This window comes from Ovis canadensis, chromosome 7 (genome assembly GCF_042477335.2).
Source record: "Ovis canadensis isolate MfBH-ARS-UI-01 breed Bighorn chromosome 7, ARS-UI_OviCan_v2, whole genome shotgun sequence".
In the NCBI taxonomy this organism is placed as follows: Eukaryota; Metazoa; Chordata; class Mammalia; order Artiodactyla; family Bovidae; genus Ovis; species Ovis canadensis.
The window spans coordinates 85,700,870-85,718,694 of record NC_091251.1 but is presented as its reverse complement, the minus strand read 5'-3'; the positions used below and the strand labels follow the sequence as shown (position 1 = coordinate 85,718,694).

The following is a 17,825-nucleotide window of genomic DNA, read 5'->3' as shown; positions in this document are numbered from 1 at the left end:
GTTCACTCAGACTCATGTCCATCGAGTCAGCAATGCCATCCAGCCATCTCATCCTCTGTTGTCCCCTTCTCATCCAGATTCTCTTTCCATATAGGTTATTACAAAATAGTAAGTAGATTTCCCTGTGCTATACAGTAGGCCCCTGTTGACTGTCTATTCCTTAAAAAAAAAATTTTTTTTTTGGAGTATAGTTGATTTACAATGTTTTGTTAGTTTCAGATGCACAGCAAAGTGAATCAGTTGTACATATATATATATCCACTCTTTTTTAGATTCTTTTCTCATATAGGCAATTACAGAGTATTGACTCTATATCTCATTTAATTCTTCAATCAATTATATGAGATAGGGACTGTTATTAATCTCTTTTTACTAATAAAGAAACTCAAACACACATAGGTTAATTAAAATACTGAGGTCACACAATAATATTTAAAACCAGGCAGTCTAAGGCAGGAGAACGTTTTGAGCAGAGAGGAGTTGGAACAGGGTCAACCATCATAGGCAGGCAAAGTGAAATTAAGAATGAAATTGCCTCACTGGATTTGGCAATTAAGAAATATGAACAGAACAGTGAGTAAAGAAAGCATTCTTAAAGCATATTAGATGTTGAAGAGAGAGGAATGAGGCTGCTGCTGCTAAGTTGCTTCAGTCGTGTCCGACTCTGTGCAACCCCATAGACGGCAGCCCACCAGGCTCCCCTGTCCCTGGGATTCTCCAGGCAAGAACACTGGAGTGGGTTGCCATTTCCTTCTCCAATGCATGAAAGTGAAAAGTGAAAGTGAAGTTGCTCAGGCGTGTCCAACTTGGTGTGACCCCATAGACTGCAGCCTACCAGGCTCCTCTGTCCATGGGATTTTCCAGGCAAGAGCACTGGAGTGGGTTGCCATTGCCTTCTCCTAAGAGGAATGAGAGGGGAGCTAGTAAAGTGAAGTTCTTCAGGAGGCATGAGTGAATAGGATCCAGAGTGCTAGTGGAGAGATGGTAAGGGGAATTGCTTTCTGCTCACTATGAAGAAAGAAGATAAAGAAGAGAGCCAAAGCAGGAAATCTAAGGGTTGACAACATAACCTGTTCTCTGTGGCTCATCTTCTGAGACGGAGAGGTAAGAGGGTACATCTGAGGTGTGAAAAGAGAGAAGCAGCTTTGGAAAGCTACTGTAGAGAATGGAAGGGTCAGTTGACTAGGGATGTGTAGAAGGCATGCCTAGATGCCTAATATATTCAATGGAGAGGCAAATTGATTATGGAGACCTTGAGTTTCTGGTGCCTCAATCTTGGAGCTTTTGTGATTCTCTCCTGAGAAGCTCAGCAGCTACGAGTATAGAGAAACTTATAGTTGGATATATTAGCGTGGAGTCTTTGCTGGGTGGTTGTACCATAGGTCTGATCCTTGAGAGTTGAGGCTGCTGCTGCTAAGTTGCTTCAGTCATGTCTGACTCTGTGCGATCCCATAGACCGCAGCCCACCAGGCTCCGGCATCCCTGGGATTCTCCAGGCAAGAACACTGGAGTGGGTTGCCATTTCCTTTTCCAATGCATGAAAGTGAAAAGTGAAAGGGAAGTCGCTCAGTCCTGTCCAGCTCTTAGCGACCCCATGGACTGTAGCCTACCAGGCTCCTCTGTCCATGGGATTTTCCAGGCAAGAGTACTGGAGTGGGTTGCCATTGGAGGATCTTGGCACAATGTCTAAATCCCAGAGAGTCCCATAGAGTGCAGCATTGCTCTAAGACAATGGTTCTTTTTTATATGCAAATACTATGCATTTTATTTTATTAAAAACTATTATTGGCATGTTGTTGCTTTACAGTGTGTTAGTTTCTGCTGCAAAGTGAATGAGTTACAGCTACACAGTTATCCCCTCTTTTTTGGATTTCCTTCCCACTTAGGTCACAGAACATTGAATAGAGTTCCGTTTGCTACATGGTAGATTCTCAGCAGTTATTTTACACATAGTAGACTTAGCAGCAGCAGCAACAGCAGCAGCAGCAGCAGTGTATATATCGGAGAAGGCAATGGCATCCCACTCCAGTACTCTGGCCTGAAAAATCCCATGGATGGAGGAGCCTGGAAGGCTGAAGTCTATGGGGTCGCTGAGGGTCGGACACGACTGAGCGACTTCACTTTCACTTTTCACTTTCATGCATTGGAGAAGGAAATGGCAACCCACTCCAGTGTTCTTGCCTGGAGAATCCCAGAGACAGGGGAGCCTGGTGGGCTGCCGTCTACGGGGTTGCACAGAGTCGGACACGACTGAAGTGACTTAGCAGCAGCAGTGTATATATATACATATATATACACACATATGTATATCAGTCCCAGTCTCCCAGTTTATCTCCTGCCCCTCTGGTGTCCATACGTTTGTTCTCAACATTTGTATCTCTATTTCTGCTTAGTAAATAGGTTCATCATACCATTTTTCTAGATTCTATGTATGTGTTCATATGCAATATTTATCTCTTTCTGACATTTCATCCTGTGTGACAGTCTCCAGGTCCATCCACATTTCTTCAGATTGCACAGTTTTGTTCCTTTTTATGGTTGAAACCATAGTTGATTGTGTATGTACCACATCTTTATCCATTCCTCTGTTGATGGACATTTAAGATGCTACCACGTAGGACAATGGCTCTTAACTTTGCTGCATGTTGAGATCACCTCGGGAACTTAAAAAGCTACTGATGTATGAGTCTCACACTCAGAAATTCTGATGTACTCGGTGTGGGGTCTCTGGCCAGGACATTGGGATTTTTATAAGCTCCCCAGGTGATTCTAGTGTACAGTCAGGGAATTATTGTTCCCCTAATTTGCTGTAGCTAAAGCAAGTTCACAATCCATATCAGTTAGGGTAGATCAGGGTATGGGACAGTAAGGAACAGTGCCAGAACCTCAGTGTTTTGACAGAAGCTTATTTCCTGTTTATATAATGTCTATCACTGGTCTAAGTAATCCTTCCTGTAGCTGTTCTTGTGTTGCTTGGCATTCCACAGCCACTGAAGCAGAGGAAGAGGAGCGTCAAACACTGGGTTCTGACTCTTATCTGCTTTCACCAGGAAGTAATAAACATTGCCTCTATTCACAGTTCATTGACCAGAACTATTAATAGTTTATGGCCATAATTAATTTCAAGGAAGTGGAGAAGGTGCTTGGTTATTGGTGAGCATAAGTAGTGACCACCACGTGGAGCTATTATTGTAGATGAAAATAGAAAGGGATGAAAAGGCTTATTGACAAACACTTATATGGTCCTTGTTACATGCCAGCTATTATTTTAATAGCTATCAAATAGGATCTCATTTCATCCTCGTAACAGCTCTCTTAAGTAGAATTTCAAATTTCCATTTTTACAGCAGGGTCAATTGAAGCTAAATATTCTGCTTTCTCTTAGATTCTGGGGTGGGAGGGAGAAGGAGGAAGATTATAAGTTTAAGTGTGGGACTTTGTGCAAGCAAGGGAATCAGATAATAATTTGGATATTTTATTGCTAGAGCAGAGGTGGGGCTCTGGAGGAGGTGGAGAGTGAGATTTGGAAAGTGGATTGGGAAACCGGAAATGGTTTGAACTGATACTGCAGCTAATGTCACCAATCCTGGAGGCCAGGATGGAGAGCAACTTCTGGCTTTTTGTTTTCTTCTTCCCTCCTATTTCTCCATCAGAACCACCCATTTAGCATCTACAGGTTGCATCTTATACCTCTGCTCAGAAACAGAGAGCAGGGATGGAGAGAAAACCATCCCCAGAGAAATTAGTGGGTGAGCCATTTTCAAATAAAAGATCAAACAGTGTTAGACTAGACCTATTTTTAATGCATTTCTGAGAGTTTACACATAATTATAGCTACTGTCAAATAAACTATATTTTAAATCCTCAAAGGAGAGATAAAAGAATTCTTCAGCAAATCTATAGTAATTACAAACCATCGCTTCCTAATATATCATTTTCTAACTCTTCACTCTTGTACTGGTTGCTGTTAAACTGGAAGTTGCTCAGTCATGTCCAACTCTTTGTGACCTCATGGACTGTAGCCTACCAGGCTCCTCTGCCTATGGGGTTTTCCAGGCAAGAGTTCTGGAGTGGTTGCCATTTCCTTCTCCAGGGGATCTTCCCATCCCAGGGACCGAACCCAGGTCTCCCATGTTGTAGGCAGACGTACACCTGCAGCTCAGCTAGCTTTCCCTTCGTTTCATAGCTGTGACTTAGGAGTTGGTGAACACCTCTGGGTATTGGAACTCTTGGCTCTCACAGACAACACCACTCTAATTGCAATACCCCAAGACAGAAGGAAAGGACAATGATTCTGCTTTAAAAATGTAATCTTTGCAGTGAAAATGCCCTTTGTGTGACATTGAAAGCTTGCTGATTCCTGTCTGTCTCACCTGTATATCCTGTGGCTTGGTTACAACATATGGACTCTGTCTGAAAACCACTTTTAAGATGCTGTATTGGCACCTGCTGCAATCTGCCAGCACATTCCTTCGAGCCAGTCAGTCCATACGGTGCCAGTTCTGCTCTGTTTTCCTTAATTCTATGTTGATTAGGAGGGGTTTCTCTTCTCTGCAGTTGTGCAAAACCAGCGATGGCCGTAGAGATCATCAGATGTTGCTGATCACTACCACGCTATACCAACATTAGGTTGTTTTCTATTATCTACAAGGAGCTCTCAGGTTTAGAAGGCTTGATTCTAGTCACAGTGTAGCCTCTAAAGCACTGTGGCATCTTGGATTAGACACCGTATCTCTCCAGGCCTTGCTTTCCTCTTCTGTATATTGCAAATTTAAACTAGAGGATTAAGAAAAGTGTTTAAACCAAGGATTTGACACTTTTTAACAATCAATTTTTTTTTGCAATAATCAAAATAATTTCAAAGTTATAATGCTATGATATTATGAAGGACAAAGAAAAAAGGATGTCATTTTAATTAAATCTGAAGCTGGAAATAAATGGGGAAATTCTACCAGTAATTGTGTGACTATGTCTTAATGGAGTCCAAAAGAGTTTCCTCTTTGGGAAGTGTGAGCTAATACACCCACAGAGGAGTGATTAGGAACAGAGATATTTATACTAGATGGGAAATGCTGGCAAGCTGAGATTTTATATCAATACCCAGAGGCAAGATGTGGGCAGCTGATGATGTGCAAAAGAACATATAGATTTGGGATATTTCCTGTAAATGGTAATGATAGATTTATCATATGTTAGAAGTCTAGGATCGCAATCTATGAAACATATTGATATCATGCATGTATTTTATAGATATTTATATATTTTCTATTATATATATGAAATTAGCCTGCTTGTTCATTATCTCAGTACTAAGTCTGTGAATGGCTGATTAGTTGTGGTCTGTACAGTAGCCTAGTAGCCATAAGCAGAGGTCACAGAAAAATATCAGAAGAGGGGCAAAATCCAACTGTGTGTCTAAGCTCAGGTTTCCAGTTCCTCTTCTGCTTATACAGACTTCCCTGATGGCTCAGACAGCACAGAATCTGCCTGCGATGCAGGATACATGGGTTCGACCTTGGGGTTGGGAAGATCCCTTGGAGAAGGCAATGGATACCGACTTCAGTATTCTTGTCTGGAGAATTCCATGGAGCCTGGAGGGCTACAATCTATGGGGTCCCAAACAGTTGGACACAACTGAGAGATTTTGACTTTCATTTTCCTCTTAAATCACATACAATAAACTTCAGAAAGACAGCTGTAACCTCAGCCACCTCTCTGACTCCTGTCCTGGCAGGCTAATCACCAGGATCCAATCTGAACCTGAGCTCCTTGTTATTTCACTAAAGACACCCCAATGCATTTCTACTAAAAAACATGACAGAGGATGAGATGGCTGGATGGTATCACCGACTAGATGACTGTGAGTCTGAGTGAACTCTGGGAGTTGGTGATGGACAGGGAGGCCTGGCGTGCTGCGATCCATGGGGTCGCAAAGAGTCGGACACAACTGAGTGACTGAACTGAACTGATATATTTATAAGACATTCTAGTTATTGGGAAATAAACTGGCACCACCAAGAGTGCTTGGGGTAGAAATCAAGGCTGCCTGCCAGTGTACTAAGTTGCTTCAGTCATGTCCGACTCTTTGAGATCCTACGGACTGTAGCCCGCCAGGCTCCTCTGTCCATGGGACTCTTAAGGCAAGAATACTGGAGTAGGTTGCCACGCCTTCTTCTAGGGGATCTTCCTGACCCAGGGATAGAACCTGCGTCTCCTGTGGTTCCTGCATTGCAGGCGGATTCTTTACCATTGAGCCACCGGAGGAAGCCCAGAAAGCAAGGCTAGGCTAGTGTTATTCCAAGTCTCTTGATTTTGTGTGGAAAGAATCCTAGCAGAGCAAACTGCTTCTTACAGTACATCAACCTTCCGGGTTTGATCAGTCGCCCAATCTCTGGAGGAACAGGTGGAAATTTCAGAGGAGAGGGAGAAAATGACCCTAAACTAAAGCCTGGATATTGGCTGTGTATTTATGTGTCTCTTGGCTACAGGCTAGCTTCCCTCCGGGATCAGAGAGTAAAGCATCCTCCTGCATTGTATTTAATCCCTGGGTCAGGAGGCTCCCCTGGAGAAGGAAATGGCAACCCACTCTGGAACTCTTGCCTGGAAAATCCCATGGATGGAGGAGCTGGGTAGGTCACAGTCCATGGGGTTGCAAAGAGTCGGACACGACTGAGCAACTTCATTTCACTTACTTTGGCTACAGGCTATGGCCCTTACACATACTGCTCTGGAGAGGGGGACAGTAACTTGAGACAAGTGACTGGTAATCTAGGGGTCTCCAAAGGAAGACACCACCCCCGCTTCCCTATCCCCCTGCCCAGAGTAGGGGTGGAGCAGAGATTATTTCCTCTGACCCCTTCCAGGGAGAATCCTACTGCTTCTGAGCAGCCCAGTTTGACCGTTTCTAGCAAGGGTTATCTAGCACAGGTGCCAGCAAAGGGGACGCCCCCATCCAACTCTCCTTTAGCCTTCCTACTTTATGCTTTGCCTCGACACCAACCTCTGACCCGGCCTGAGCGCACTTTCTGTCCTCACTCCTCAACACCGTTTATGCAGTTGTCCTTTCTAGACAGGCCCGGGCGAAGCCTCCGGAGCGAAAGCCTTAGATCAGTTCTTTTTAAACTTGAGCAAGAATATTTATCCGGAGGGCTTCTTAAAGCATTGTTAGCCCCAGCTCCCAGAGTTCCTGGTTTCCGAGCTCTGGGGTAGAGCCGAATAATTTGCATTTTAAACAAGTTCTTAGGAGGTGCTTCCAGTCCGGGACCCCTTAGAACCGCGGCCTTAGATTAAAGGAGGTATCCTTGCTGTCATGAGCGCCCTCATTTCTTTCCCTCTGTTTCCCCAGTCCCTTCGCACTTAGGCTATTTTCCCTTGTCCGTCACAGACTCTGGCTTGTGGGCTCTGTTTTTAAGGATTCCCCTCCTGTCGCCCGTTCCGAGCTTTGTTGTAAACGGTTCCCGCTCGCAGGCTCCGGTCCTGGGCAGCTCCGCGCCCACCGCCTTCACTGTTTTTCCACCGCAAACGCTGCTCGCTGCACTCCTTCTCTAGGAGGGTGAATTGGTCACCCTCTTCCCCTACTCGTTTCATTAAGCGCAACCTTTCCTGCAACTTAGCGGCGGTGGGGCTTGCCGCTCGCCTCTGCGCTCCGCAGCCCTGGGAAGGATCCCAGTGCAGTCGCAGCGCCCCACCGCGCGCCAGACCCAGCCTGGGGTGCAGGGGCCATTTCCGGCCCCCGCCCTGCCCAGCTTTGCGCTCGGACCTTATCTGGCTCTGGCTCCAAGGCGTGGGCTAGGGCGGGTGCAGAGAGCTCCCCTGTTAAGCTTCGGACGCCCAAGCCCAGAGGGGGGCAGTAGCAGCGTCAGGTGGCTGCTCTGCGTCCCCGCCCGCCGCCCAGTCAGTCCCCTTTCCGCTCGCAGCCTGGGCTGGAGCGGGAGATGATCAACACCTCCGCCCCGGCAGCCGCGTTCCCGGGAGCAGTCAGGACTCGGGATCTTGGCTGGAGAAACCGAGATGTGACCCCCTGTGACTGCCCATTGCTCTCTTTGGCATCCTGCCTGCCTCTCCCCACTTTCTCGCCCTCTCCAGGGCCCCATTGGACAGCGAGCATTAGCCTCGATCTCCAGGGAGAGAAGAGCGGCCGCCGGGCGCACGGCCGGGCAGAAGTTGGGCTCAGCGGGGCAGCCCCGAACGAGCTGTGCCAGAGGGGTGGATGAGGGAAGGGAGAGAGGAAGGGGCAGCGAAGGGTCTAGAAGAGAGGGCTTTGAGCGGGCTTTTCCTGCTCCCTCAGCCCCGGTGGTCGGGGCAGGGGGAGAAATGCTGAGCCCGCGCCTAGGTGACCGCCGCCGCGACAACAGCCTCAGCGGCAGCTTCAGCATCAACAGCGGCGGGACAGCGACAGCGGGGGCGGCGCAGGCGCACTGTGCCCCGCGGAGCCTGCAGTTCCCGAGCCCCGTGCGCGGCACCGCCACAGTCTGGGCAGCGGCGGCCGGGGCAGTGCTACTACCATGAACTGCCTGGTCCTTCTCCCCAGAGCTGCTCATCCGGGTCGGGCTGGAGACGCAGTCAGGGGACCCCGCCGCCGCCGCCGCGACCCCTCTTCTTTCGGCTCGATCTTCTCTTCCACCTTTTCCTCTTCTTGCTCCACCTTCTCTTCCTGCAACCCCCCCTCCCCCGCCGCGGATCCTGGCCGCTGCTCTTTAGACCCAGGATGCCGGGGGGCAAGAGAGGGCTGGTGGCACCGCAGAACACGTTTCTGGAAAACATCGTCAGGCGCTCCAGTGGTAAGAAGAGTTACAGTCAGAACACCCCTCCACCTGCATCCTGCCCACCCACGCCCCCCATCCACCTCATCTCATCCCTCTCCCAAGGGGGGAAGGGGATACGGACGGCCCTTCCCAGTGGCTTCAGTTACCAGCTGGACCTGATGTGAGGTGGGGGTGGGAACGAGGAGGCAGAAGGAAAGTTTGTTGCAGCCCCTCCCCAGGACGTACTCACCCCCCTCCCACCTGTCCAGAGCCGGGAGCCGAGGAAGTCGAAGGGGAGCGGCGGGTAGGGAGGAGGTACAGCTGGAGAACAGAGTTGAGTTTGTTGAGGGATGTCTTTCTTGCTCATCTTTCCACCACATTTTTCTTTTTTAAATCAAGTAGACTGCAGAGACTGATCAAATTTTTAATCTCGGTGGAAGGGCTTCCCTTAAGTTGGGAATGGCTGTGAAAGTGGCTCCTTAAGATTTAAGTCTCTGGAATGGCTTTCAGGCCCAATGGGTACCGTTGAAAGGAGCCTAGTGTTTGGGAGTGTGCTTGGAGTTGAACCTAAGAAAGAGTCGGTTCTGGAAAAAGGGAAAGGCGATTATTTTGGTCAAATTTGAAGTTTCTTTTTCCTGAGGCATTGGTCTTTGTTGATCTATATATTTGATTTGACTTAAACAGGAGAAATGTAGAGGGGAAGCAATAGCTACTGTGCTTTTAAAATAACTAAAGAAACAATTTAAAAAATGCCGTCCTACTTTGCTACTGAGGCTAGGATTTTCTTGCATTAGAGTGACTTTAAATTTCTGTCCATTTGTGCATTCATTTCCTCTAAGATATCTGAATGGGGGGATGGTTATATATTTCACCTTTTAGGACCTTGTAAACTTTGCATTTTACTGAAATATATATCTTCTACTTGTTTTCAAATCTTTTATATAACTTTTAATTTTACAAGCAAGATGTGTAAAATATGCTTTAAAGTTGTTCCTTTTTTCCTTCAGAAGCCAGTTATTTTACTTTGAGATCCTTTGCTTGGAGAATTATGAGAAAGACATTTCTGCATATTAATTACAGCAGATCTTGGACTAAAGCAGTGGAAATGCTCTGTGCAGTTCCATAATCATTGTTTAATCATTCATTCATTCAATTAAACAATATTTATTTGGATGCCTTATACAAGAGACACTCTGTGGGGTCCTTTGGATAAAAAATGATTAAGACACTTCTGCTTTCAGAAAAGCAGAAAAAGCTCCCTGCTTAGTGGGCAAGACAGAGAGAGGCACAATTGTGCTTTTCCTGAATTGGTAGATTAGGTTGTGTTAATTCTTAGGATATAATCTCTCCTGAAACCAGGTTTGCAAATATTTCCCTTGATTTTGGGACTGTAATGTAAGCGTCCCAAGGTACTTTTCATCAATCTCTGACATGGTATTAGGCTTTAATTTGTGACTTTTGACTTTATTTCTTCCTATTTTATCGATGTCTGTTTCAAGTCTTGAACTGACTTTTTGGGGTTGGAAAAAATGGCCTGGTCTAGTTTTAAAAAATAACTATAATATTTTTAGCCATTCCAGTGTGATTTCAAATGTGTGTTTGATTTTTATGATAATATAAAATATGAACTCATTATGGTAGATGATTTATGTGTTTATACATTATTTCCTATATTAATATTGTATAGAAATCTGGAGTACAAAGGGATATTACTGTTAAAACAACCAGTTTGGGAAATTTAAAGTTTATTGGAATTAGCTATTTAAGATATAGCTTTTAAGATAGAGCCCCTTTTTTTCAGCTTTCTCATCCTCTTGGGTTATTTCAACTCCATGCAATTTGGTCTGCAAGAGGACTTTTAAGAGAAGGCCTTAAAAAAATCTGGAGGGTTCTCTATCGCTCTGCATGGTAACTAGAAAGTAGATGAGAATTGACTGAAGTTTACTCTTATAGCATCTTTGGATGAAACTTCTTATACAGACTGAAACTATGAGCCAGTTTGCAGAATATCTTTTATTTCTGATATACCATGAAATTATGACTTACTTTATGTGGCTTAGAAAGAGCTGCTTCTGTTGCCTCCATATTAAATCCACTATCCAAATTAATGAATGTTTTATCTTTTTTACACTTCATGTTATAATTGCTTCACTGGCTTAATGTTTCTTTCCATGGATAGCATGAAGTACAAATGAAAATTCATCTGTTTTCGCATTTTAAATATCACCTCTAATTGCTTGTGGCTAACTTACAATGCAGCTACTCAAAACCTCTCAGCTTTGTTTGAAATGTGTTAGGTATTTGAGGTAAGTATATGTCCTTGTGTATGTAATCAGTACTGAAATGTCTCAGTGCCACTTACACAGGAAGTACCTCAGAAACTGAGAATTACAGTGTTCAGTTTTGTGGGAATATCCCATAGTTGTTGTCACTTCTGTATGATTTGGCAGAGAAATCAAACAATTCATTCTGAGAAATTGTTTAATTGAGATTAACAGAAAATACCCATCACGGTTCTCACAGATGGATTGAGTTTGTCACAGTAAAGATTTCATTATTCAATAACTTAACAACATTGAAAGTGATGTATTGGCAGAGCTTTAGTGAAAAAAAAGGGAAGCAGTACTCCCAGTATATTTAAGAAAAAGAAAGATGGTTTGGGATTGACTGTTTACCTGTACTCCAAGAAATTCTTCTCTTTCTGATACAACCTCATTTTCTTCTTATGAAAAGATCAGATCTTTTAGTGAGAATCAGATGGAGTAGAAACATAGGTAGAGATGAACACAGATGAAATACAGACAGGTATCCACTCTGACACAAAGATAGATGCAGAGGAAATACATTCTTTCACACACTCAATGGGAAAAAGAGAGATGTAAAAAGTAGCAGAATACAGAGAGGGAGGGAACAGGAAGTAGGGGAGAGAGAAAAGGAGGGATACAAGCTTTTATTTATTAGGCTATCACTAATGAGCTGAAATCTCAGTCAATTAGAAATCCATCAGAATACTTCTTGATGAAGAACAAAAGAGCAAGAAGTGTGATATATTTGGGTATAGTGTTTAAACATGAGGATTTCCTAATAGAGTTCCAAACTCCTCAGTTGCAATTTTCCAGAATAACGGTGCTGTATTCTTTGCCCTAGAGTGGCACTATAGCCTATTTGCTCTTATTTTACGCTTCTTGAGATTGGATTTTTATTTTCCTTATTTAGTTGACTCAGTCTGTTATGGGAAAGCATTTCAAATTGTTATTGGTGATTCAAAGTCTATAAAATAAAATAATGAGGGCCATTGAGTAGGATAGATACAAACATACTATATAGCCAAATACCCAAATGGTAGAAGTAGGAAATTCCTCTTGTTAGTTTTAAGATAAAAGATAAGATCATTTTTAGACAAATTAAAGGAATTACAATCATTACATGTGATTCTAATAGGTAGAGAGTGCACATTATTTAAGAAGTTGTAAAGGTCAAGAGCATAAATGCAACAGCAAAATTTAGATACATTTTTGGCTAGTAAAATCAAGATATGTAGTTAGGAAGATCAAGTTTAGGAACTATGTGGCAAGTTCATTACAGGCATGCAATGTCTCATAGAAGGCTTCCATCCAAAGTGCTTACTGACTGAATCTGTGTCTGAAACAATGTTAGGTTAGCTTTCCTTATTTAAATTTCAGTATTTTTGCAAGCTCTTCATCCATATGTTTTGGGCTGTAGGGAGCAGTACACTTATGGGTAGAGGGTAGGTACCTGAAAGAAAGTAGCAGTTTTTTAAAGACTTTTAGGTGGAACTTTAGATTTAAACAAAACAAAATCTTTCCAAGGGCTTCAATGTGATTACTGCTTTGGGCAGTGCGTGTTTGTGTATATGTTGTCTTTGATTCCTTAGCAAATAGGCAGACATTATTAGTTTGAGTGACAGTAAGCTAGTTGCCATTTTAAAATTTTTAACTATAAAAATAATTTCTTTTAAATTAGAATATAGCTATTGTTCTTTAATATTTTAGACATTAGGAAAAAATAGAAGTGTTTTCTTTTTAGAGGAAAAAAAGGGGCTCAGGAAAGAAGAAAACAGAAAAAGCACTATTTTATGAACTGCTTACCCTTCAAGAGAAGCAACTCAGTATACTCAGTTTTCCATTTTACTCGAAATACCTCCCCAAGTACTTTCTTTGCTCTTACCAATAGGAAAATCTAAAATAATTTTTGTGCTATAGTTAATATTTGTAAAAACTGAGATCTTCAATGAGACCCTATAGGAGAGGAAGTGGAAAACTAGTGATTAAAACGTAAAGAATGACTCATAACTATCATCCAATTTAAAAAAATGATGAAGGACAAATTTTTTTTTGGTATAGTGTACTTGATATTTTTTCTTGAAAGATCTAAAACATTCTTCAGGGGATATTGATAAAGCCACTTAGAATTTCTGAAGCTTTGGTTTATCCAAGTCTTATGATGTATCAGTTCTACTTTTAAAATATCATAGAGGTTGAAATTACACTGACCACTTCCTAAATTATATTTATAAGTAAGCCAGAGGATTGCCCCATGCTTCAGAGTCCACATTGCCTTATATAACAGATGCAGTACTTTGTTGACTAGGGAGCTGCTTATCCCAGGACATCCTTGTGTTCACTAGAAATTGCTCTGTTTGTCTATCTTTTGCTTGATTCCAGAAGTAGTCCAGTTCAGTTCAGTCGCTCAGTTGCGTCCACCCCTTTGCGACCCCATGGACTTCAGAGGTAGAGTGTATAAGAAATCCACACGCTTGGCTGTCTGTCAACTGCCCTACTAAAAGAAACCTATAGCGCAGTATTTTATAGAGTAGAAGGGAGTAGCTCTGATTGTTTTGACAGTGACTGAGTAAATTTCTGTAAAGGAGTCTTTTAGTTTAGTCAATATTTATCTTTTGCTTTCATTGTTAATAACAGCTGCTTGCTAGCATGGAGGAACAATGCTTCTACATTCTCCAGCCTTTAGTCTAGGAAAAGGTTGCGCTGTTCTCCAGAGTACTGTAGTTAAGATTCACCACAAGAGGGCACTATAGGTTCTGCCACAGGTAAACTAATTTATATCTGTTTCTCTTTTCTGTCCTTTTCCTCATTTGGGGGTTAAAAATCAATGAAGTTAGTTGTCACTCTTGGCAGAAAATATCTAAAATAGAAGATCTTTAAGAAAGTGAAATGAAGAAAGGAATTGAAATCTTATATTAGTTGATGATAACCAACATTTTCTGACTGAATGTGATATTAGTAAAAACAGTTTATGGAAACAAATTCAAATTTTAGATTCGTATGACATTCACTTTAGCAGATGAACAAAATGTTATTGTAACCATCTCAGTGTGGTGATAATATATATAAAATATGAAGTTTTGCAGAATAATTATGTATAAATAATGTTCACATTAGAAGGATGAATACATATTTTCTGTTTCAACAAAAAATTTCCTCATCAGATGTCTTAATATAATTTTGATTAAGTTTGATCAAGTAGAATCAGTTCATGATAGTGCTTTGATTTTATTAAAAGATAGTTTACAAATTTACAGATACTTACCTAGGATGTTACATGATTATAGTAGTTCAATGTTATACAAACTTTAAAAATAAAATACAGAGCTAAAATATTCTTCAAAGTTTTCCAAACTTATTAAACTCTCAAAAAATATGATTGGAGGTATAGTACTTCTTTAAGAGGTTTTATTTCTTGTCTGTCATCAAGTTTGAATTTTGGTTTTAGGGATTTTTTTTTTCTTTTTGGTACAGTTAGAAACCATATTTTGAGAGATGCTCTGAGATGTCCCAAACAAAATCAAGCTTTAGTGGGAGAAATTAAAATGTGTCATAGAGTACTTTTATGAATAACATAGATACAGTGTGAAAGCAAATAAACCTGAATAACAAGTCACACACCAGTGGTAATTATTGTGGAAATTGAGGTCAAAGAAAATAGCCTTTATGTGTTGTAAGAAATGGACATTTGTAAAATATTTTTCTTTACTAACAGAATTTTAAAAACTCCAGTCTCATATTCTTGCCACGTACACAATAAAGCAAAATAGTAGCTGTGTGAAATGATGGACATGTTGATCAGCTTGATTGTATATGATATCAAACCATCAAGTTATATACTTTAAATATATACAATTTTTGTCAGTTATACCTTAGCAAGCCCGAAAAAACATCCTTAGTGTATTTCACTAAATACGCTAGCTTAATAATGTAGGATATAACTCCTTTTCATCATTGAAGAATGACTAAAAAGAGTCATTTGAATATTCTCATTTTATATCATGTAGATGTTTTAATATTGGAAAGACTTGGTCTTGAAAGATAGTTGATCAAATGAACACTGACAATATTGTCACATATTTCAGAGTGCATTTTAGACATTATTTTAATATTTGGTTGTTCATGAATATTATTACTAATGCAAAGAAGTATTTGTATACATTCTAGATAATGGTTTTTTGATATATTAAGCTTTCACATGGGAAAAGATAAAATTAAATAAAAAATGAAATAATTTATAGAGGAAGAGTGGTTGAAAAGCAATTTGAAATCTTATTGAAACGGATTTCTTTCTTTATTGGGTCTGGTTTCATCAGGGAAATATAAGTACTAAGTCCTATTGATTTCACAAGATATATGATTTTAGACCTGAGCTTAGGTGCACAATCAGCAGTTTCTAGAGATAATGACAAATAACTGGGAAGTCAGGGAAATGTTGGTATATGGACTAAGCTGCTTGAGGATATGGGTTATACCTTACACATACCTTTATGTCCTCCACTGTGAAGAGCACATAACACTATGTACTAGTTGAATAAATGTTTTTTTAATTTTGTCTCCAAAATTAACCAAGTCTAGAATCGATGTTTTTCTAAAACACTGCTGATTAAATCTATTAGGTAAGCCTGTATCAGTAATTGCATAGTTTAAAATATTTAGATAACCAATGTGTAGATCTGAACATGGAAATCACATTGAATGGGGAAAATCAGATGGGACTCGAGAGCGTGAGAGGTGAATGTGTGAGTGATCTCACATTCATCTTTTATTGCAACTGGATATACAGCTGAAATATTTCCTATCATTTTTTGTTCTGATTTCCAAGGCTTAAAATGTAGACTATTTTATATAGGAAATAACTTTATAAATTTGTTGATTCTAATTAATTCTTTTTGTAAAACAGTTTTACATTAGGCGTTATTGATGGTAAATTTTATCCTTGGGAATTGGTCTATATCAATTTATGTATCTTCTGAGTGAGTTCCGCCTTGAGAAGCAGCTGGCAGTCCTGTGCAGTAATCAGAAGAGGCAGGATAGATTTTGGCTTGTTAGAGCCTGCAGGGTCAGCCTCAGGTCGCCAAGTTTAACTGGAAAACAACTCACTTAGATTAAGAAAGAGCAAAAGTTCATCTTTATCCTCATCTTTTCTGTAAGCCTTTTCATGTCTCCTGGCATATTTTTAATTTGGGACAAATTATAGCGCAATGAGTTTATTTTCATAGTGTTGAGAGAATAGAGAAAATTTTCAATGAGGATTAAACAGTCTGGGAATAAACTCACCTAAAATAATTCCCATCCTTTTGCTTGACCTTCATACTGTTTCTAGTTATTCACTAATTCAATAATTTGACATAAGTTTGTTGCGTGCCCACCATGTACTAGACTCTGATCTAAGCCCTGGGGCTGCACATTGAACACAATGATAAAACAAATGTTTCCTCCCCGCCCCCTTTTTCTTTCTGTGATGGGCAGTGTACAGACTGGTTAGGCACCATGGGTTCTGGAGGCTTGCATTAAAGTCCTGGCTCTGATGCTTACTAGCTCTGTGACAAACTTGACTGTCCCTAGTTTTCTGCTCTGCAAAATGCAAGTATTAATAGTGCCTAGCTTACGGTGCTGAAGCGAGGATTAAATGAGAAGATATGTGCAAAGTGCTGAGAACAGAGCCTGGCACTTAACAAGTTCCAGGTCAGTATTAGTGTGGCTAGTTATTGTTGTTATTTAGATGTTTAACACTTTGAATGCACCATTTGTAGTTGATGCCTTTAATTCTTGGTCACCACTTCCTTTTGAACCTCCTTTCAGTGGATTTCTGACTAAACTGAAATGTTGAGACTTCTAGAAGGTTACAAGTGAGCATTCTTGTGAATCCAGAAACCTTTCATGTGTCCATATTTTTCTAGTTTTGCAGGATTTAAGACTCTGCTCCCCTATCCTCTCCTCACTTTTTGGCTTTCATGACTTTGTACTTTCTCTTGCCCTTTTCCCTTTCGTTTTCTATTCTCTTTCCACTCCCCTTCCCTCCCATCCCCTCCTTTCTCCCCTTCCAAAGGGGAGGTTCAACTCAGGTTCAACTTTCAACTGTCTTTCTTACATTTATACCCTTCTTTTCAGAGCAAGTTTGTCCTCTGTCATAATTTAAACTTTATCCTTTCTGTTCTCCAGTTCCATGTAACCAGTTGCCTATAAAATTTCTCCTGTGCTCCCCACAAGTTATCTAAAACTCACTGTGGTCACAGCATTGAATTTATCATTGTTTGTGGTGTCAAGCAGACTTACTTCCTTTGGTATTTCCCCATTTCTGTCAAAGGTGTCTTTAATATTTTAATTATTTAGTCTAGAAATTTTAGGGTCATTTTTGGCTTCCCATGCATTATAATACTAGTCTTACTTCATAACCAGATTAGTAATCTCTAGGGGTAAGAATTTTGCCATATATTCCTGCTGTATTCTTTATAAGTGCTGGGTGCAGAGCGAGTGGATTCATGATAGTTCAGTGTACTGACTCATCTCAGGGCATCAGATGTGTCCATAACTGGCATCACGTATGGCCAATGTGTACAAGTATGATGGACTAAAGTAGGAGTTACAGGTTGAAAGAAGAGTTGCATCATTAACTGGGCCCAGAAACGAAAGATCTCTGAGAGTGAGGAATGAAAGGTGTGATATGTTCTTCTTGTTCATTCCTAAGCAGCCTCTTTTTCTACTAGAGCAACCATAGTCAAGGTAACCGGTCATCTTTCTGGAACTCTATAGGGCAGAAAACAGTGCTCTCAAC

At 41.2% G+C, this 17,825-nt stretch overlaps 1 protein-coding gene across 1 annotated transcript in view; it reads left to right on the top strand.

Annotated features, from left to right (window-relative positions):
• The first annotated feature begins 7,929 nt into the window (after positions 1-7,929).
• The window catches only part of KCNH5 (potassium voltage-gated channel subfamily H member 5), a 387,182-nt gene continuing 377,286 nt past the window's right edge, over positions 7,930-17,825 (top strand). The window contains exon 1 of the mRNA XM_069596769.1: positions 7,930-8,780. Coding sequence (XP_069452870.1) covers positions 8,708-8,780 — 73 coding nt within the window. The 5' untranslated portion in view covers positions 7,930-8,707. The remainder of the gene's footprint in view (positions 8,781-17,825) is intronic.